The 21210-nt window shown below is 40.7% G+C and overlaps 3 protein-coding genes across 4 annotated transcripts; all 3 read left to right on the top strand.

Annotated features, from left to right (window-relative positions):
* The first annotated feature begins 3082 nt into the window (after nucleotides 1-3082).
* On the top strand, nucleotides 3083-5931 carry percc1 (proline and glutamate rich with coiled coil 1). The gene is made up of 2 exons (XM_017457492.3): nucleotides 3083-3215; nucleotides 4511-5931. The coding sequence occupies exon 2, from the start codon at nucleotides 4512-4514 to the stop codon at nucleotides 5214-5216; it is 705 nt and encodes a 234-aa protein (XP_017312981.1). The 5' UTR covers nucleotides 3083-3215; nucleotide 4511; the 3' UTR covers nucleotides 5217-5931.
* A 2180-nt stretch (nucleotides 5932-8111) lies between these two features.
* pdia2 (protein disulfide isomerase family A, member 2) lies at nucleotides 8112-13706 on the top strand. The gene is made up of 11 exons (XM_017457485.3): nucleotides 8112-8420; nucleotides 9222-9428; nucleotides 9581-9714; nucleotides 9998-10135; nucleotides 10248-10364; nucleotides 10449-10574; nucleotides 10653-10847; nucleotides 11929-12049; nucleotides 12196-12377; nucleotides 13070-13192; nucleotides 13424-13706. Exons 1-11 carry the CDS (start codon nucleotides 8192-8194, stop codon nucleotides 13490-13492), a joined length of 1641 nt encoding a protein of 546 aa, XP_017312974.1. The 5' UTR covers nucleotides 8112-8191; the 3' UTR covers nucleotides 13493-13706.
* Nucleotides 13707-14444: 738 nt separating this feature from the next.
* Nucleotides 14445-18039, top strand: si:dkeyp-75b4.8 (lipopolysaccharide-induced tumor necrosis factor-alpha factor homolog). 2 transcript variants are annotated; one of them, XM_047151246.2, is made up of 5 exons: nucleotides 14445-14601; nucleotides 15378-15501; nucleotides 15944-16036; nucleotides 17143-17317; nucleotides 17463-18039. In XM_047151246.2, the coding sequence occupies exons 2-5, from the start codon at nucleotides 15384-15386 to the stop codon at nucleotides 17566-17568; spliced, it is 492 nt and encodes a 163-aa protein (XP_047007202.1). In that variant the 5' UTR covers nucleotides 14445-14601; nucleotides 15378-15383; the 3' UTR covers nucleotides 17569-18039. The 2 variants fall into 2 exon arrangements, with proteins under 2 accessions (XP_047007202.1, XP_017312982.1); XM_017457493.3 differs by having other exon boundaries at nucleotides 14448-14601; nucleotides 15941-16036.
* Nucleotides 18040-21210: the final 3171 nt, after the last annotated feature.

Genomic DNA, 21210 nt, shown 5'->3' with positions numbered 1-21210 from the left:
AGGGTATGTACAGGTGTTTGGCCAGCAGATGTCGCCAGAGCGCTGTTTCGAGCGTTTCTGAATAAATAATAGGCTTTCTAAGTGATTAGCGTTTGCATAAAGTAGCAGAGTATTAATTGGTGCGTTACTAATGAATGACGTCACATAATTGTGCATAGAGAGCTAAACTTTATTAGCAGAAAATCTAATTGGTCTTTTGTGCAAAATAAATGGCCACATTACAACATTAACAAGATATTCATTAAGTCTTAGGAGTAATCTTTTGAGATCTGGTTTAAGGTCAGAGTTGGGGTGGCCGACAGGTGACAGGTGAGAATACCCAAAATCATGCCAGTAGGTGGACTGGTGAGACTAAAGCACCCGTAGGTGTGACTGAGTGTGTGTGTGATGGACTGGCTGCAGGGTGTATTCCCACCTCATAGCCCGTGTTCCTGTTTTAGACTCTGGATCCACCATGACCCTGACCACAAAGCACAGTGCTCAACTCTCCCTTGAGCTCGTAAACGTGACTCAGTATGTTAAGTCTGCACAACCACAAGACTTCACTGTGGTACAACAGCTGATGATGTTCTCCTTCCAAACCTTGAATCTTGAAAATTCCTCCATTTTCTGCACTATTCTTTGTGGAACTGAGTGTACAAAAAGATTCATCTATTACTTTGGGGACCTTTTCTTAGTTGTGAGAGTGTGTCTATGAAATGTTCACAGAATAAATAGAGTAACAGCCTTTACTTCCATGATTACATCACAGTGTTTGCCAGTTATAACTCATTCAGCATCTGAGAACATTCCCAAAACCTAATTCCCCTCAGTTTGTGGAGACGAGTGACAAATTAAAGTGTCACAGTAAGGTAATGTCACAGAAAGGCATCAGTAAGCTGTTGGGCCAAGATGAGTTCCCAGAACAACTTCAATTACAATGTTGTGTTGTGTTGTGGTATTGAGACATTCAGGTGTTCTGGTGTTTAGATGTTCTTGTGTTGTGGTGTAGGGGTGGTATAAAATCTCCCCTTTACCTACAGGATATTAGAAAAGTTTGCACACAGCAGCTCTGCTCGTACTTACATAGGAACAGCATTCATGAAATGTTTCAGTCAGGATTTAGACCTCATCATAGCACAGAGACAGCGTTAGTTAAAGTAGTAAATGACCTTCTACTGACCTCTGATCAGGGTTGTGTCTCGCTGCTTGTGTTACTCGACCTTAGTGCAGCTTTTGATACTATAGATCACACTATTCTCCTTGATAGATTAGAAAATGTTGTTGGTATTAAGGGAACAGTCCTCTCCTGGCTCAGGTCTTATCTGACCAATCGTTATCAGTTCGTAGATGTAAATGGAGACTTCTCCACGCATACCGAGGTCAAATTTGGTGTTCCACAAGGTTCTGTGTTAGGCCCACTGCTTTTTACTTTATATATGCTACCTCTAGGTCAAATTATTCGTAAACATGGAATTAGCTTCCACTGTTATGCTGATGATACACAGCTGTATGTTTCAGCGAAGCCAGAGGACAGACAGCAGCTTAGTAAAGTTGAAGATTGTGTAAAGGACATTAGACGTTGGATGTTAACTAACTTCCTTTTACTTAATTCTGATCAGACAGAAGAACTTGTACTAGGACCACGTGTAGCTAGAAATAATCTTTCTGATCTCACAGTAACTCTGGATGGACTTTGTTTCATCATGTGCAGCAGTAAAAGACCTTGGAGTGATTATTGACTCCAGCCTATCATCTGATGCTCATGTAGATAATATTACTAGGATAGCCTTCTTTCATCTCAGAAATATTTCTAAGATAAGAAACATATTGTCACTACATGATGTAGAAATATTAGTTCATGCTTTCGTCACCTCTAGACTAGATTACTGTAATGCCTTACTGTCTGGATGTTCCAGTAGGAGCATAAACAAACTCCAGTTAGTCCAGAATGCAGCTGCTAGAGTCCTAACTAGAACCAGAAGATACGACCTCATCACCCCGATCTTATCCACACTGCATTTATTCCCAGTGAAATCTCACACTGATTATAAAATACTATTATTAACCTATAAAGCACTAAACGGTCTCGTGCCACAGTACCTGAGCAAACTTTTGGTCTGTTATGATCCACCACGCCTACTTCAATTAAAAAGATGCAGGCTATTTGTTGGTACCTGGAATAGTGAAGGCTACAGCAGGGGGAAGAGCTTTCTCTTATAGAGCCCCACAGTTATGGAACAGTCTTCCTATTAGTGTTCGGGACTCAGACACAGTCTCAGTGTTTAAGTCTGTGGTGGTGGTGGTGGAAACTCAGTGGTTAAGGCATTGGATTTCTGATCAGAAGGTCGTGAGTTCAAAATCCCAGCACCTCCAATATGGCAGTGCTGGGCCCTTGAGCAAGGCCCTTAACCCTCAACTGCTCAGATATAACTGAGATAAATGTATAAGTCGCTCTGGATGAGTGCGTCTGCCAAATGGAATAAATGTCCTGGCGCTGAAGATTGTTATCTTTCTGTGACTTTAGTGTTGTCATGAAAGTGATGAAAGTATTATTATTATATATTTTTATTAAAGGCATTATTCTCCTGATGGCAGATGTTGGAGCAGATGTTCAGTTTTAAGCTCTTTGGTTCTCTCTCTCTCTCTCTCTGAGTTTATTTTGGACACGATATGATCAGAATGGTTAAATCACATCTTTGTGGATTTTTGTTTGGTGTAAAATGAACAGTACATAAAACACACACGGAATTGACTCTCCTTATCTCTTTAATGGGATTTTATAAAGGGGCTCATTCAGAACTCAAAATGGCGTGAGATCCGATTTCACGCCTTTTTAGGTCCGCCTTAAGTGAGCGATAACGGCTGCGCTCCTGGCTGTTTGCGCAAGACCGTGTTTGCGCTCTGTGTGTTTGTGTGTGTGTGTGTGTGTGTGTTTGCATGGCGCAGAGACACTCGAGCGTCCCCCGGCAAACGCGCACCATCACGGCAGCTCGCGACCTCCGCGCCCGTTTCCGCTCTCTCCTCCGGTTGCCGGGCGCCGCGGCTCGCCTCGCGCTCTGTTTGCGCACAGGCACAATTACACAGCCTCGTGCGCGCAAATATTTGCTGAGAAAACACAGAGGCACGGGGGTGCGCGCGCGCGCGCCGCACTGCCGGTGGGTATAAAATGCTCGCGCAGATAGAGAATGTACAACAGCGAGACCGACGAGCGCGCGGACCTGCACCGGTGCACGGTAAGAAAACAAATCAACAACAACAACAACAACAACAACAACAAACCTCGCCTCATGCACTGAGAACCGAATATATAAACACGGAACCTCTTAGATCTAAAGGTACCAAAGTGTACTTGACCTTGACGCTGCAGTGGGCACGAGACTACCTTTAAAACCTTTAAACATGATTTAACACACCTTAAAGATCATTAATCTCAAATCTGATTATAACTACACACAAAATAATCAGTACCTTTCCTTGTCTTTGAGCTTAGTACCTTTAGTACCTTTAGTGCGTTTCTTTTACATTTAAAGCTTTATAGTCTAGTTCAGTACCTTACTTTTTTTTCTTTTTCTTTTAGCAACATTTCCATATTAAATGTACAGAAGATAAGGGTATCACCACAAGGAGGAGGAACGGTACTTTCAGTACCTATTTTTCTGGGAGAGTTCTCCACATAGAAGAGTGTCATATTTATTGAACACATCACGGTTCTGCATGCTGAACGTCTGCTACGTTAATTCTTTTTCTTTATTTCTCCTTCAAAATGAGATGATTTCATATCAAAGAGCAATACAGCAGAGATTGATTAAATAGATTAAATCATTAAATACATCGTGGATTTACAGAGCAGAGCCGCTGATTATTTTATACATCACGACAGATTTACATCCGTTTCTTAAACATGTACGTTCTGGAACACGACGTTCTGTGGAGTAATACATAAGAAATTTTCAAGTAAAGTGTACATCTGAACTAAAACAGACAAGCAGCACCGTTTTTCTTCTCCAAAGTGCCTGATGGTTACCACAAAACCCTGTACATATTTAATAATAATTATTATAATAATAATAATAAGAAGAAGAAGAAGAAATTATACTGCATTTTTCATTTGAGGTAAATCTCATATGCTCCACTGTATATAAGACAAACAAGCTAAAATATTTGGACAGCTTTAAAATGATACTAAATTGTGAATAGTAAAATGTACCGAATGAATATTGTATTAAAAGAAAGTAATAAACTGCGCTGGATTCATCACTATTACGACTTTTGTACCTTTAATGTGTCTTTTACCTGGAAATGTGGACCCTTTAAAAACGATTTAAGATTTATAATTGGGGTTTAATAACCATTGATATATCTTTATAAATACTTTACACACACCTTCCCAGGTACAACACACATACTACAGGAACACAAGCTGGACCCTTGCTGGTACCGACCCAGTGACAAGGACCCGTAGGGTTTGGTATGTATATTTCTGAGAGTGTAGGTCATATCTCATGTTGTTGGAATGTGTTATTGGTAGGATGGCAGCGAGTGTAATCAGAACCCTGAGTGGTTTCGGAGCGAGCCGTCCAGCTCAGACCTGCTTCATTCCTGCTGATGAAGATGAGCTTGAAGACGAATATGAAGAGGAGCTGAGGGACGAGGTGGAGGACAGCTTTGAGGAGGAGGAGGAGGAGTTTTCCACAGGTGTCGAGTCTCAGGTCACAGATGCGTTAGCTTCTGATCTGTACACTGAGATGACGGATCGCTTGCTACGATTCGCCGAGCTCATCAGCAGCGACGTGCAGCGTTATTTCGGACGGAACCAAGACTCGGACACGTGCGATGTCTACGCAGGAAGGTCGCGTCTTGAGGTCACCGGCCGGCAGCGGTACTATTCCGACTTCATTCGAGCGGCATCATCGGATCAGGGAGACGAGCCGGAAAACCTCGGGCCGCTCGCAGAGCTCTTCCAGAACACCCAGGTGAAGAAGCAGGGATTACCCATGATTCAGCGGCGTCTCCCCAGCAGCTTCTGGACTGAGCCTCATCCTGAACACCTCTGTGTCGGTGCTGATATCCAGGATGTGGGGATTTGCTCCACAGAAACCATGAGCAGTAACACCAACATTCCGGTGATCAGCCTGAGCAGCTCCAGTACTCCGGACTTCAGCGACTTACTCGCGCACTGGGCTTCAGAGAGAGACAACGCCGGCGAGTTCAGCTGTGAATACCAGCTTCCTTAGGAGCAGAAATACACACGAGGACGCATGAACACACACACACACACACACACACACACACACTAATACACACATACACTAATACACACACACACACATATACACATAGACATACACACTAATGCACACACACACTAATGCACACACATATACACATACACACTAACACACACACACAAACACACACAAATACATGCACACATACATACACACAAATACACACAATACACAAATACAAACAATACACAAATACACACATACAGTAATACACACATACAAATACACACACACATACACACACACACAAACAATAAACAAATACACACAATACACAATGATGTTCATCAAATAAAAAAATGTAAATTTGTCATTCAAATATCTTACTGTAATAAATGAGACAGTGTGAGATAGTGTGAGACAATTTGAGATAACGTGAGTGTGAGACAGTGTGAGACAGTGTGAGATAATGTGAGATAGTGTGAGACAGTGTGAGGCAGTGTGAGACAGTGTGAGATAGTGTGAGACAGTGTGAGACAGTGTGAGATAGTGTGAGACAGTGTGAGGCAGTGTGAGACAGTGTGAGATAGTGTGAGACAGTGTGAGATAATGTGAGATAGTGTGAGATAGTGTGAGACAGTGTGAGATGGTGTGAGACAGTGTGAGACAGTGTGAGATAGTGTGAGACAGTGTGAGGCAGTGTGAGACAGTGTGAGATAGTGTGAGACAGTGTGAGATAATGTGAGATAGTGTGAGATAGTGTGAGACAGTGTGAGACAGTGTGAGATAATGTGAGATAGTGTGAGATAGTGTGAGACAGTGTGAGATGGTGTGAGACAGTGTGAGACAGTGTGAGATAGTGTGAGATAATGTGAGATAGTGTGAGACAGTGTGAGGCAGTGTGAGACAGTGTGAGAGTGTGAGACAGTGTGAGATAATGTGAGATAGTGTGAGATAGTGTGAGACAGTGTGAGACAGTGTGAGATAATGTGAGATGGTGTGAGACGGTGTGAGACAGTGTGAGACAGTGTGAGATAGTGTGAGATAATGTGAGATAGTGTGAGACAGTGTGAGACAGTGTGAGAGTGTGAAATAGTGTGAAACAGTGTGAGATAGTGTGAGATAGTGTGAGACAGTGTGAGATAGTGTGAGACAGTGTGAGATAGTGTGAGACAGTGTGAGATAATGTGAGATGGTGTGAGACGGTGTGAGACAGTGTGAGACAGTGTGAGCTAGTGTGAGCTAGTGTGAGACAGTGTGAGATAGTGTGAGACAGTGTGAGACAGTGTGAGATAGTGTGAGATAGTGTGACATAGTGTGAGATAGTGTGAGACAGTGTGAGATAGTGTGAGACCGTGTGAGATAATGTGAGATAGTGTGAGATAGTGTGACATAGTGTGACATAGTGTGAGATAGTGTGAGACAGTGTGAGATAGTGTGAGACAATGTGAGACAATGTGAGACAGTGTGAGATAGTGTGAGACAGTGTGAGACAGTGTGAGACAGTGTGAGACAATGTGAGACAGTGTGAGATAGTGTGAGATAGTGTGAGACAGTGTGAGACAGTGTGAGATAGTGTGAGATAGTGTGAGACAGTGTGAGATAGTGTGAGACAGTGTGAGACAGTGTGAGATAGTGTGAGACAGTGTGAGACAGTGTGAGATAGTGTGAGACAGTGTGAGACAGTGTGAGACAGTGTGAGATAATGTGAGATAGTGTGAGACAGTGTGAGATAGTGTGAGACAGTGTGAGACAGTGTGAGATAGTGTGAGACAGTGTGAGACAGTGTGAGATAGTGTGAGACAGTGTGAGATAGTGTGAGACAGTGTGAGATAGTGTGAGACAGTGTGAGACAGTGTGAGATAGTGTGAGACAGTGTGAGACAGTGTGAGACAGTGTGAGATAATGTGAGACAGTGTGAGATAGTGTGAGACAGTGTGAGACAGTGTGAGATAGTGTGAGACAGTGTGAGATAATGTGAGACAGTGTGAGACAGTGTGAGACAGTGTGAGATAGCGTGAGACAGTGTGAGATAATGTGAGACAGTAAGCTGTAACATGTGAACGAGTGCCTAATCAGGCACTACATGTTTTACTGCTAGCTTTTAGCATCCTGACCAACATGAGGCACGAGTCACACCGTCCAACACAGTAATGTAATAAAAGTAATGCAGCTCTTCTCTTCTCTCTGATCCACTGATGATCCATTTACAGATCTTTATGTTTATAGAAAATAAAAGATATTTTAAATACAAGTAAAGTTTCCTTCAACAATTCATGTTCTTGTTTCAGTCACTAAAATATATCAATAAAACACTATAACTACACTTTTCCTTCAAATATAATCATTAAAGTACTTCAGAAGTCTGAATGTTTATGCATTAATCTGTGAATTCCTAACGTCTGACCCACTTTAGTTCCTGTGGAAGTCTGTGGAAGAGAAATGACATTAAACACAACAACAATTCTCTTCAAATACAACAACACAACAGTGTGTTATAAGAGTGTGTTCTCCTCTTCTCACTGACTGTAGTGTGTTAGATCAGACATGTTCTCCTCTTCTCACTGACTGTAGTGTGTTAGATCAGACATGTTCTCCTCTTCTCACTGACTGTGGTGTGTTAGATCAGACATGTTCTCCTCTTCTCACTGAGTCTAGTGTGTTAGATCAGACATGTTCTCCTCTTCTCACTGACTGTAGTGTGTTAGATCAGACATGTTCTCCTCTTCTCACTGACTGTGGTGTGTTAGATCAGACATGTTCTCCTCTTCTCACTGACTGTAGTGTGTTAGATCAGACATGTTCTCCTCTCAGTGACTGTAGTGTGTTAGATTAGACATGTTCTCCTCCTCTCAGTGAGTGCAGAGTTGAACAGAGGACCAGTAGATTTGCTCCACGCACTCTCCTGTGTGTGACTCGTCACTGTTCACACGTGTTTATCAGCGGTGTGAGGACAGAGTGTGAGGACAAAAGTGTGAGTTATGAAGCCTTCATGCGCTCTGATCTTCGCTCTTCTCCTGCTGTGCACGCGGGCCGAGCCCGAGGTGGCTGAGGAGAATCCCAGCACAGAGGACAAAACCCACAGTGAGACTGAGACTGAGAAAAAGGAAAAGACAGATGAAATTTCTGAGGAGAAGAATGTCCTGGTGCTGCATGAGGAGAACTTCGCGAGGGCTCTGAGTGAGAACACGTACCTGCTTGTGGAATTCTGTAAGTGTTGTCGCCTGCTTAACCCCTGGACAATAATACCTTACGTTGAATTATTATTTAAACACGAATACACGTCATAAATGCTGACTACACCGGACAGATGTTGTTTTCTCCTGGTGATGCTGTGCTCCTCTAAAAAGCTCTTTTCAAATCCTTCATATTTATATTTATTTTCACAGATATTAAGAAAATTATTACTCTTACTACTGCTATTGCATCTAAAACTAATACTACTACCACTTTATTTTTATTCCGGCTACTATTAACCCTACTAACCCTAATATTATTATTATGATGATGATGATGATGATGACGTTTTTATGCTGCAGATAGATACTTTACTACACTTTCCTGGTCTCAGACTATAGAAATGTCTCAGCCTCCAGTTCTTCTTTCTCCCGAACAGCTGGCCTAGCACACTGCGAGAAAACATCCAGGGTTTAGATCTTATCTACAGCAGGTCCACCAGCACAGATGTACATTCTCCCATGGTGTGAGGTTAGACATGGCCGAGATTAGGAAGGACACGTATCACTCTCGGTTGTTCATTTACCCATGGCTTCAAACACTGCTCCTTAAACCACTTAAACAATGCAGAGTAAAAATTCTCAGAAAAGCACGCAGGATCTCGGTTATAATCAACAGTACTGATGAAGATGGAATATATTTAATTATGAACGTATTAAGAGTGTGTTACGGCGTTATTTATTTCTGTGTGAACGTGACGGTGACTCCATCGTCCAGCAGTAAGAGGTCCTGTAGATCCGTACCTGGTGTTCACTCTTCCTCTCGCGTACGCAGACGCTCCGTGGTGTCGCCACTGTCAGGCCCTCGAGCCGGTTTACGCCGAAGCCGCAGCACAGCTGAAGAACCAGTCCTCTCCTGTACGACTGGCCAAGGTCGACGCGACGGAGGAGAAGGAACTTGCTAAAGAGTTTGAGGTCAACAACTTTCCGACACTGAAATTGTTCACGGAAGGCCGCAGACAGAATGCCACCGAGTTTACAGGTACGTGAAGTCGGTGAAGCTGGAATGTGCCTAGCTTAGCATTTTTCTTAAAACAATTACTTGAGGAATTAATGGATTTAGTACGGATGTAGTGACTGTTAATACAACCTACATATATGAAAGTAGTCACGCTCGTGTTTCATGCGTTAAAGGAAAGCGCAATGTTAAGGGGATTATAGAGTGGCTGCAGCGGCGCATGGGACCGAGCGCTGCTCTTCTGAAGGACTACGCAGCCGCTCAGGAGCTGCTCGATGCACACAGTGTGGTCGTGGTCGGATTCTTTAAGGTAAAATTTCCGTAGAAGTTATTTTAGTAAGCAGGAATATCCAATTTACTGTATTTTAAACCTTCTAAATAATCTCAGTTCTTTCAGCAGATTAATTGCGAGGCTTTTCACAGTCCAGGTTAACTCAAGCCCACATTAATTTCTGTCATTCTTTATAGTACTTGGTGTAGCTTCTCAGGACTATTTTCTATTTATCTGTTGTTTATTCTTCCATCATGGGGCGTTTTTCACTGATATTCTCTCTCTCTCTCTCTCTCTCTCTCTCTCTCTCTCTCTCGTTCAGGACTTGGAAGGAGAGAAAGCCAAAATGTTTAATGATATTGCGCTGGACATCGTGGACGTTAACTTCGGCATCACAAGCAGTCCTGAGCTCTTCGAGAAGTACAAAGTAGAAAAGGAATCCGTCGTGCTTTTCAAAAAGGTGATGTGATCAATCGAATTCAGCCATTTTTATTAACTCTTATTAAAATAAGAATTTCAATGAGTTTAAACAACGGTCATGTTTTTTTTTTTGGTTTTTTGGTGTGTTGCAGTTCGATGACAAGCGAGCAGACATGCCTCTGTCTGAGGAGGACAAGCTGGACAAGGATGAGCTCGTCTCGTTCATCAAGACCAACAGCCTTGAGCTCATTATTGAGTTTAATGAAGAGGTAATTAATTAAACCAATTAAAGCACAGTAAATAATTGCTGCAATGTGATCACGTAATATTTCTTTCCTGTTCCGTCTCTACAGAATGGAGACAAGATCTTTTCTAATAAAGTCCACAACCACCTTCTTCTCTTCATCAACACCAGCACTGAGTCCCACAATGCTCTGCTGGAGGTCTACAGAGCCGTAGCCAAGGACTTTAAAGAGAAAGTACGTTTCCCGCAAGCAGCCACGTTGGCCTTCCATCATTATTATGCTTAACAGTAATGTGTCTCTGTGTGATTATAGATCCTGTTCGTCAAGATAGACATCACCACAGATGTTTCCCATGTGCTAAACTATTTTGGTCTGTCTGCGAGTGAAGCCCCAGTTCTCCGTTTGATTAACACCGACACACTGAAGAAGTTCGCCATGGCAGAAACAGCCATCGACAAGGACACGCTGAAAACCTTCTGTCAGGACGTACTGGATGGCAAAATCAAGGTTAGGCAATTCATCGTTCTTTTGATAAAATGATCAAAGAAAAACTCGGACGCGACCTAGAAGATGGCAGGCTTGGACCCTTGGTAGTTCAAGCAGAAAGCCAGTGTGCCGCTCAGTCCCATTTCTTGGCTGCCCTTAAATGTGACTAGGCTTAAAAGGGGTAGCTAGTGTAATTTAATAATGAATCGCATGCTAGCGCATTAACATAGACTAACAGTAATGAAGGAGTGTGTGATCCTTTTCTTCTATCAAAGAAATAGTCAGCATTATGAAATTATGACTGAAAACTACAAGCCCTAGACACAAAATTTGTTTGTCCCAGTCTATTAATTTGCTTCCCTGTATGTACGTGGTACACAATCACAAACAAAATCCTCCGTCACAGACGTGTGTTGTTTTTTAAATTTCAAAAATACTGCAGGTTAAAATTCCCCGTGTCCATGTGACAAAAGGCTCTCGGACAAGGTGTACGGATCCATACGTAAAGGTTTATTGAGACAAGACACAAGGTCAAAAGCATCCCAGGTCCAACCCCAAATGATCAGAGACATCGAAAATCATGGTGAGAAAAAACAGGGAAGGGCAAAATCCCGGAAATCAGAGGTGAGAACAAATCCAGAGGGGCAGACAGGGGCAAAAAAACCCCAGCCAAGACAGGGCAAAGGCCATACGCAGGTCACCTATCCACAAAACCACGGCTCCGTGTGTCCTTTACACACAACAAACAGGAAATAATTATGACAACCAAAGATGTTTAAAATACAGAGGAGGGCGCCCTCTGGTGGTCCAGCATGGACATGTCTGTGTTGAATGTTAAATCAGATCATTAATATAACACTAATAAACTTTTCCTACATTTTAATACTAAGACTATCTGCAATACATATCACAATTTAAAGGATTTCTTGTGCATGATTTCTATCATAAAGGCTTGTGCTTTTTAAAAAAATGATTTGGACAAAATCACATTTCCTGTGTTAACAGAGTTGATTGATTTATAAACTCTAAGATCATACATGTCTTGCTTAGTTTCCAAATGATCTCTATTATTACTCTTTTAATGTTTTTTATTATAATGTAGCCTCATTTGAAGAGTGAAGACATTCCCGAGGACTGGGATAAGAATCCTGTCAAAGTCCTCGTGGGAAAAAACTTTGAACAAGTCGTCTTTGATGAAACCAGGAACGTCTTTGTGGAATTCTGTAAGCGGGAATCGTCATTCTGGAATTTTTCCTAAAGTCAACTTCATGTGTATGTGTATGCGGGCAAGTGTTTGACGGTGTGTGTGTGTTTGTCTGCGTGTGTGTGTGTGTGTGTGTGTGTGTGTGATATTACACCATTCTCTCAGATGCCCCTTGGTGTGGCCACTGTAAGGAACTTGCCCCTGAATGGGAAAAGCTTGGGGAAAAGTACAAGGACCATGAAAACATCATCATAGCCAAGATGGATGCCACGGCCAATGACGTAGAGGACGTGACGGTGCAGGGTTATCCCACCCTGAAATATTTTCCAGCAGGGACTGAGAGGAAGGTCAGCAACCAACTGCACCAACACTGAACTCTTCTCACCGCTTCTACTACATTAGCACCGTGTTCATCACATACTATCCCTCCATCAACATTTGAACTCAGTGGCTGATTATTAAGCATTCTGTTTGCATACAGTTTTGAGTTAATATCAGTAATAACATATAGCTGTAACGCTGTTTGGAGAGTTTACCCAAAATAATTGAGCCTCTCACAATTCTGACCTTTAATTTAAAGTCATAAGAAAACATCGGAGGTATTTTTGGGCCAGATTTCAGAAATAACACCTGCTGAGAAGCCAATGATGTTTGATCAAGTCTATTTTATATTACCTTTACGGTAATAAGTGCAAATAATCATGAAACCACCTACACAGAACTGTATATATATCATTAACAGCAGTACGAGTGTAAAATAACACACGAGTCATTAACATATTCAAATAGCAGCGAGCATTCACATGTACGTTTACATATTAGACCACGTCTTAATGCACTCTTACAAAATAAAGTCAAATCTTCAATCCTAGAACTTAACTGATGACATAAAACATGTCAGCTGTAAAACCCTGGTCTTACGGCGTAGTGCCGGTGCTAGAACTTTCTGTGTGTGTGTTAACTTTGTGGATGTGTGATATATTAAATATTTGTTTCTGAGCAAAAGGATCACGTCCTGTTTTAAACCCTGTGACATCAGGTGATTGATTATAACGGAAGCAGGGATTTGGAGACGTTTGTTAAATTCCTGGATAACGGTGGAGTATTGCCAGAGGAAGAAGACGATGAGGATGAAGATGAGGACCAGGAAAGCAAAGATGAGGTTAGTTATGTCTTAAATAGCCGCCGAGTATCTTGGGTAAAATCGATTAATGAATAAAGTGTAAATACAGTATACATTTACACTTGAATTTCAAGGAATGTCTGTAATACAGCTTGGTCTCTGAGGTGTAATAGTGCCCTTATTACAAAAACGATCCTCTACGCCCGAGAGAATCGCTGTGTTTACCTGGAAGGTGCTTTTCTGTAATGTTTGAACTGTTTTTCTGTTCAGGTCTCAAGTGAATCCACAGAAGAGTCAGAGAAAGCGTCGAACACATCCAGCAGCAAAGACGAGCTCTGAAAACATCTCCCACATGAACTAACGCTGATTCAGATCTGTGTGAAACTACCGAAACTGTATTATCTGTTTATGGATAAGAATAAATTCAATTCTTCGTGGTCTTTCCTTACATTCCATTCAATCTCAGTCATCTGACTTGGGAAAAGCATCGATCATGTACAACATGTTGTTTGATATAAAATGAATAAAAAACACCCGCTGGTTGCCGTCTAAAGGCTTTGTGTTCAGTCATTTAAACAGTTTGATCTGAGACATCTTTAAAAATCCTGTTGAAAACGGAATTTTAAAAAATCTAAAAATGTATTGATGTTGAATCATTGTACGCAATCTCGGCTGGCGGGGACAAACAGGAACTGGAGTCTCCTCACGTCAACATCAGCGCCTGACCTCAACCTCACTAACGCTCTTGTAGCTGAATGAACACAAATCCCCACGGCCACGCTCAAAATCTAGTGGAAATCCTTCCCAGAAGACTGGAGCGTGGAGAATGAGACGTTCAACAAAGACATGTGGGTATGATAATCGGGATGCACATACTTTTGAGCGTATAGCGTATATAATATTTTTATTTTACTAGATAACTTTTCTTTCATTCGAGTACTTTTAGGCTACAGTTTATTATTATTTTTTTTAAAAAGGAGCTCTATACAGTATATGATAATTGTTCTGGACAGCCGTGAGGGTTCAGACACGGAAACTCGCCACCACTACGTACCTGAGCAGCAGGTGCAAAAACGTGAGCCATTACAGGAATAAGCGACGCTGGAGTGGGTTAGAGAAGCTTCAGGAGATTAGTCAAATATAACTGCGTGTTTCAATCAAAATTTTTGTCACACACACACACACACACACACACACACACACACACACACCCATGGCAGTTCATAGCAATGGAATGCAAAATCAGATAGGTGAACTGGTTTGGTCGGTATGTTGTATGCTAATGATCATAAATACAAAGGAAGTACATTTGACACGGATGGTTCGGAGATAAACACACAGCAGTGAGAGGATCAACATGAGAGCAAGAGATAAAAGTAAATCGTTGAGGAAGAATGACACGCTGGAGGAGTAAAAAAAGAAAGAAAAGAAGACAAAAGAAAAGTGCGGTAAGTTGTTCAGTAATAAATACAGCAGATTTGCAGAGAAGCTACAGAATAATCCGGTAAGACATTTAGGGAGCTAACGGAGATCACTGCGGTTGGTGTTTCCTGCTTTACCATGTGAATAATAACATAACGCTGTAGAATTGTCATTCCTAACATCAGAGAGTCCTGGGAAACCTTTACAGACACAGCGTCAGCTCATTCAGCGCCTGTTTGATCGTCAGATCTGTAGCTGAACTAGAACAAAACCTGCAGTAAAACCCATCTACACACAGACCAACACTTAAGAGTTTATTCTCTGTATTCTGTAGAGAGTTGGGGAAAAAACTGCTTTAGATCAGGATCCTGGGATTTCTTGCCTTAAAGTTTCCTCTGCATTCTCTGCCCCCCCCCCCCACGTCCCATATAATAACATGCTGGTTGCTGGATTTGGACTCGGAGCGCACATACAACCTTTTTTTGGTGAATTTTTAGTTCAGTTTTGCCAGAAGACAATTTATAAGCAACTTTACTAAATAATTAAGCACTGTACATTATGTCCCATTACAGCTGTTTTTAAAGATATATCGTATTCCTTGGGTGTTTGCTGTAGCAGCTACAGGATATGTATTGTTCAGCCATTCTGTACTGTACATATAGTATTTTCTTTTCTTGTTTTTATGTATTTGATCTGTTTGATCGAGATGCTTCGGTTTATTAAGAGTGATGGACTGACAGTGAAATAACAGCTGGCGTATCAACATGGCTGAATGAATGAATGTCTTTTTCTTCCTTTCAAGGCGTAAATGGATTTTCCTGAAGCCACTGTTTCTGCAGTCGCTTTCACGCCTCCACTGCCCTCATATACTGAAGCTATTCAGAGTCCACAATCTTTAACACCACCTCCTACTTATGGGGAAGCAGGTGAGTCTGAGGCGTCATGCAACTCAGTGACGTCTCTGCTCTCAGTAATGAACATCTTCTTTTTTTACTCGAGGTGTAATGTAATTACTGCGATCAGCATGAATCAGCATGGGGCGTGAATTCTGGCTCTGACGGTTCCTCAAACTCAACTACATCACTCCAGCTCATAATTCTCTCAACTGATAATGGACTGTTTGTTTGTTTTTTTATCATTATCTTTGTGTGTATCTACCTGCCATATTTTCTAACAAACTTAACTGGTTCTATTTCCCAAAATTTAAACAAACTTCAAATGAATTCAGACTTAAACTAGAACTCTTGGGTAATAATTCAGCTCATCATGTTTGGAGAAAGAATGGTCGGGTTAGGGTTAGGGTCACCTACTGACCCAATCACAATCCAGAAGTAAGTAAGTAATCCATTAGATTTTTATTTGTAGTAGGTGTCCCGCCTCTGCAGTTGAACAACACCACGTCTCCTTATCCTATCCTCAGCATTCCCACAGAGGTCACGGCCGTACATCAAACACAGCAAGGTCAGTGACTCCGTTTTTACCTGCGAAATGATTGATACCATTATGAAACTATATTTACTGTTATTCAGTATCATTTAGCTTTATTCAGAATAGCTTTATTATGAAATATATACATGAAGATACAACTGTGACATCCAGCCCATTCAATTCCCCTACACAGCACCAGAGGGCACTCTCGCCCCAGTTTTAAACCACTTCCTCGTTTTTTCCCATCATTCCCCATCACAAACTGTAAAAAGCACAAGGACATGAAGTCTGGTAGTTTATTGCGCTGCCTCTGATTCCTAGTTTCGTGACCTTTCCTTGTTTCTTGCTTATGATTTGGATAACAGACCCTCACTCAGCCTTAATGAGCTCTCTGTTACAACAACGTTGTCAGAACATGTCAATTATTCTGTCATGCGTTTGTCCATTAATGAATGAAGTACAGTGTGTTTATTTGAATGTTTTGGACATTAATTTAAGTAAACAAATAAAGAAATATACACACACCATGGCATTTTATTTTATCTTGTATCTGCCAGACAACGCAGCGTTATTTCAGTCTTGTCTGTTTATACACAGGGTTGCCAGGTGTCAGCAACATATCCAGCCCAAATACATCTCAAAACCTGAGCAAAAAGATCTGAAAACAGCCCAACAATCCCGGCAGTATATGAGTAGTATATTCATTCAATCATTCATCTAAAAAATAAAAAATAAAACCCAAGTAATTATTTTAGTCACCAGACGAAAATGAATAAACATCCTTCATTTTCTTCACATCTCAATAAACAGTCTTAATTTGGAATAAAAGACACTTGATAAAACTAATACAATTGTTGGATCTCCTTTCAGACTACAGAGCTAGTGTTAGCTATTGTTTCCCACTTTTTGTTGAGGAAATTCCCGAGATATCAATGATTTTCATTCTTTTCTTAATACTAGGTCTTAGCAGCCGCGGAATATTTTCAAACTAGTCCAAAACACCTCCGCCCGAACTCTTATTCCAAATCAAGCCCAATTTGGTACACAAATCTGTAACCGTGACATCCCACTTGAGGTTCTGTCTTACAAATAATTTCTTCTGCACCCTGACAGAATGTGTGTCGTATTCTGTCCCTCAGTGTTTGCTCAGCCGTCACCCCATCAGGTAAATCCACCGCAGCTGTTGGGTGGAAGACTGGGTGATGCTCCCACTGTGATTATTTGCCCGCACTGCCATCACCAAATTACCACCAGTGTGCTTTATAAACCCGGATGTGCAGCATGGGGCATGTGCTGTCTGCTTACACTTCTGGGGTAAGACACAACATCAGAGTAACTCCTGAAATAATTCAGTCAGTCACGTGATTAAGTCCTGGCAGCACAGAGGAGTTAGTGTGGAGGTGAGACTGTGATTATTTCATGTAGAAAAACACTGATAGACGTCTACTGTGTGTTTCAGGCTCATCTGTGGATGCTGCTTGATTCCCTTCTGCATTCAAACATTTCAGGATGTTCATCATTCATGTCCTGACTGTAAAAGATTCTTAGGGACATATGTTCGCTAACACACACACACACACACACACACACACACACACACACACACACACATGACTATAATATAAATAATATATATATATATATATTATAAACTATAATATAAATATTTTGGATCATGGTATGATCTGTATGAACACTAAATTGATAAATGTGACGCGCTCATGCATTCTGAGTGGATGTAGACAGCAGAAGCGTTTGATGAATTAATAGGCGCAGAAACTAAAATGAATCTAATCAATACCCAGAATATGAATTCTTGTATATTATTAAATAATGAGCCTCGGTTGGATTTGGGTATTTACAGAGTGATGGTCCGAGGTGAACTTACTGTATTAATAACACACTTCTGTCTGAAGCATCTGCTATATAAAGCTCACTCGTTTTACTCCAGCCTGTACATTTCTTTACTGTAGATTTCACTTCCTGTATAGATTTCATTGTGTTTCTGCAGTAAATGGTGTTTTTTGTATATGAAACATGGATGTGTGCAGTTTTTATTGTACAGTGTCTAGGCTGTAATGGTGCAAGTCTTTATTACTCACTAACTCACTGCTTCTACACTACATACCCTGAAAATGACCCAAAATGACTTTACAGGACGAGTACAAGAAAATACCTTTTAACATGACCTCAACATGCAATATCACAGAAAATAAAGAAAGAATTTCATTAGAAAACTAATGAATACTTTTCTTCTTCCATGGATCTTCAGGAAATTCAGATAATGCAACTTCCACTTGTTACTTGATTTAACTTGGGGAATATTCTGAATGTTTCATAAGGGTGAATGTGTTCAGGTAACAGGGTTGAGCATGTTTTGCATCACCTGCTAATGATTTTTCAAGCATCAGATGTTAAATGGATTCACCCATTAATGAAAAATGTATTGTAATGATTATGTTTCATTAAACAACAACAACAGCAACAACAACAACAACCTTGCTGCACATGTAGTACACCATCTTCCCCAGCAGATGTCAATGACAAGCACTGTGTTTCGAGTAGGGAGCCATTTTTCAATCAACGGTCCAAAAATGTTCAAAGCAGTGACACTTCATGTATTAAACCATTAATACATCAAACATAATCTAAGAGTATATTTTCTATGATTATCATGACTCACTCACTCCCAGAGTTTATTATTCCAATCCTGATGAAGAAAAATCACGCTTAATCTTATATAAACTAATAATACAAGTGATAAACAGAATAACTAAAATAGATGAGGAGTGGGGCCATTTTCCAATGTATTTAATCTCATACACTAAATATACTCTAAGACAGTTTAATCATTGCGTGTAATAAACTGAAAAGATTAAGTATGTTTTAATAATTTCCAAGCACATCTCTGTTCATATTGTGAATTCCTGAAACTAGCCAGTTCCATGTTACTTCTCTGTTGGAGACTGAACAAGACACCTGGGGGAACTTATTAATTTTTAAATTGGTTTTTAGCATACTCATTAGCATTGTAAACCTGGTCTTCAACATAGTCCCTGGCGAATCTAATGATATCAGTCATTGCCATGAGAATCAGAATATCCATGATCAAGTCGTTGGTGATCTGCTCGTGGTAGTTCAGCACAGGAAAGATGCAGTTCATCGGGACTCCCAGTCTATCACTGCACTCCTTCATCTAAAATAAACAGATACAACATGACTTACACAGTATTTGAGGAAGTCAGGTTAGGAGCACATACCTGTTAAAATGTTCTATGCTTTATCATAGAGTAGACTGGAGACCTACAGGCAGCACATACACGGAGGAAGGAATACATAGAGGAAGAGATGGCTGTTGCTGCTGGTCTCACCTTCTCTTTGATTTTTTTGCTGGTGTAGATCTTACTCAGGTTCTCCTGAACTACAGAGCACGCTCTGTCAACCATCGACATGACGATGACTTGAGGAATCTCTGATGAATCAACAGAAACACTTGTTGTCTTATCTTATACATAATCTAGCGTTCATGCTTAAGATGAAATTATAATTACGTGAAAACGTACCTAAGTCACAAGCTTTTTCCCGAACAGCTTTCATTTTCTGGATAACGTCGTCAGTGATGAGGGAGATTTTGTCAGCTGGTAGAACACTCACTAGACAGTGCACTTTGTCTTTCAGGCCGGGGTTACTGATGTATTTCGGGTCGTCTTTATCGATTACTTTTAAAGGATTGAACTGAAAGAGCAAAAATACTCATGCTAAATATTCAAATACTCAAAATATTTAATATTTAGGGGTGAGGAGGACCATCTCAAATGTTCTTATCAGCGAACATTCAGTTTAACTGCAGTGAAAACTGGTATTTTAAAAATGCTGTTTCGTTTAGGTGTGTATTTATGAGAATAAGGGTTGTTGGTATGCTTTAATTTAAAAAGTAAAATGCCACTATTGCTGAATTCAACAGATAAAAAGGTGAAAAGTTGATTATTTAAGCAACTATGGTTGAATGGATAAGTCGGGGTGTGCCAGGGCATTTTCCTTCCATCGCAAGTGATGTTTTAGTGTGTATGTGTTGCCTAGCCGAGTGATAATACTAAGTCGTCACATTCTTAACACTTCCTGCTGTATTTCCTAGACAGTACATACATGAAGTGCCTTAATTTGGACCTTTTTTCCATCCTTAAATCATCCATATTGTTTTTTCTTGAGGATGATAGATACTCAAGTATGATCGAGGATGAGATCGACTCACACACTGTTAATGGTCTTATTTGGGAACAAGAATCACTTGAGTGCTGATACTGCTCTCTTCTGATGAGAGTCACGGACATCAGCAGACTCAGCAGAGCATCAGCAGACTCTGTTCAGTGTGTGTGTGTGTGTGTGTGTGTTGGGGGGGGGGGGGGGGGTAACATCAGATGTACGTGAGGAGATCTGATGACACTCCAAACCTGTAAACCAACATTTCACCAACCATCTCAGGCATGCGAGTATGAAACAATGATGTGTGTGTGAACTATGAATAGAATTCTAGAGAAACTCTACATTTTCTATAAAACTGAAAATGTTGGAGATCAGGAACCTTTTTTGTAGCTAAACTAAGCTCTGACTGTCAGTGTCGTAATACTTTTATTTAATTTGATTTAATTTTTTAATTATAGACCAGCTTGCTTGGTACACATGCTTAAAAGTTCTTTTAAAAAAAGCTTGATTTCTAAAGTTTGAAAGGTATGATTGGTATAAAACGTGAATAAAGAATAACACACATGGGGTGTGCTGTTATAGGAAAATAATTAACAACAGAGTTTCTGTTATGACCCTCGAAGTTAATTCTTTTCCTATAAACTGTTTTCTTATTGCATGTCTTTTTCAAAGTATAGATAAACATTATTGTGTTGAGAAATAGTCACATTAAACTGAAATAAACCCGAATCTCCTGCTCACAAACACTTTACTTTCTCGAATTGTTTAAATGTGTTGTGTTTTGTCATGTAAACGAGGCAATAGGACGTTGCCATGGTGATTGAGAGATACATCACTAACACAGAACTGTATTATCTTATTAAATATTTCTGTCTAATCTTCTGCTGCAGGGTTTTTGTTCCTGAGTTCTCCTCCAAGCTGGACATCTTTATCCAGTCGTGCTCTGTACAGACTGTTCCCGTGACCAATTGCTCGCTGTCAATCACTTTAGGCTCCACCTCTTT

The sequence above is a fragment of the Ictalurus punctatus genome, chromosome 26, assembly GCF_001660625.3.
Source record: "Ictalurus punctatus breed USDA103 chromosome 26, Coco_2.0, whole genome shotgun sequence".
In the NCBI taxonomy this organism is placed as follows: Eukaryota; Metazoa; Chordata; class Actinopteri; order Siluriformes; family Ictaluridae; genus Ictalurus; species Ictalurus punctatus.
The sequence above is the reverse complement of the archived record's forward strand: the minus strand, read 5'-3'. Positions and strand labels throughout refer to the sequence as shown.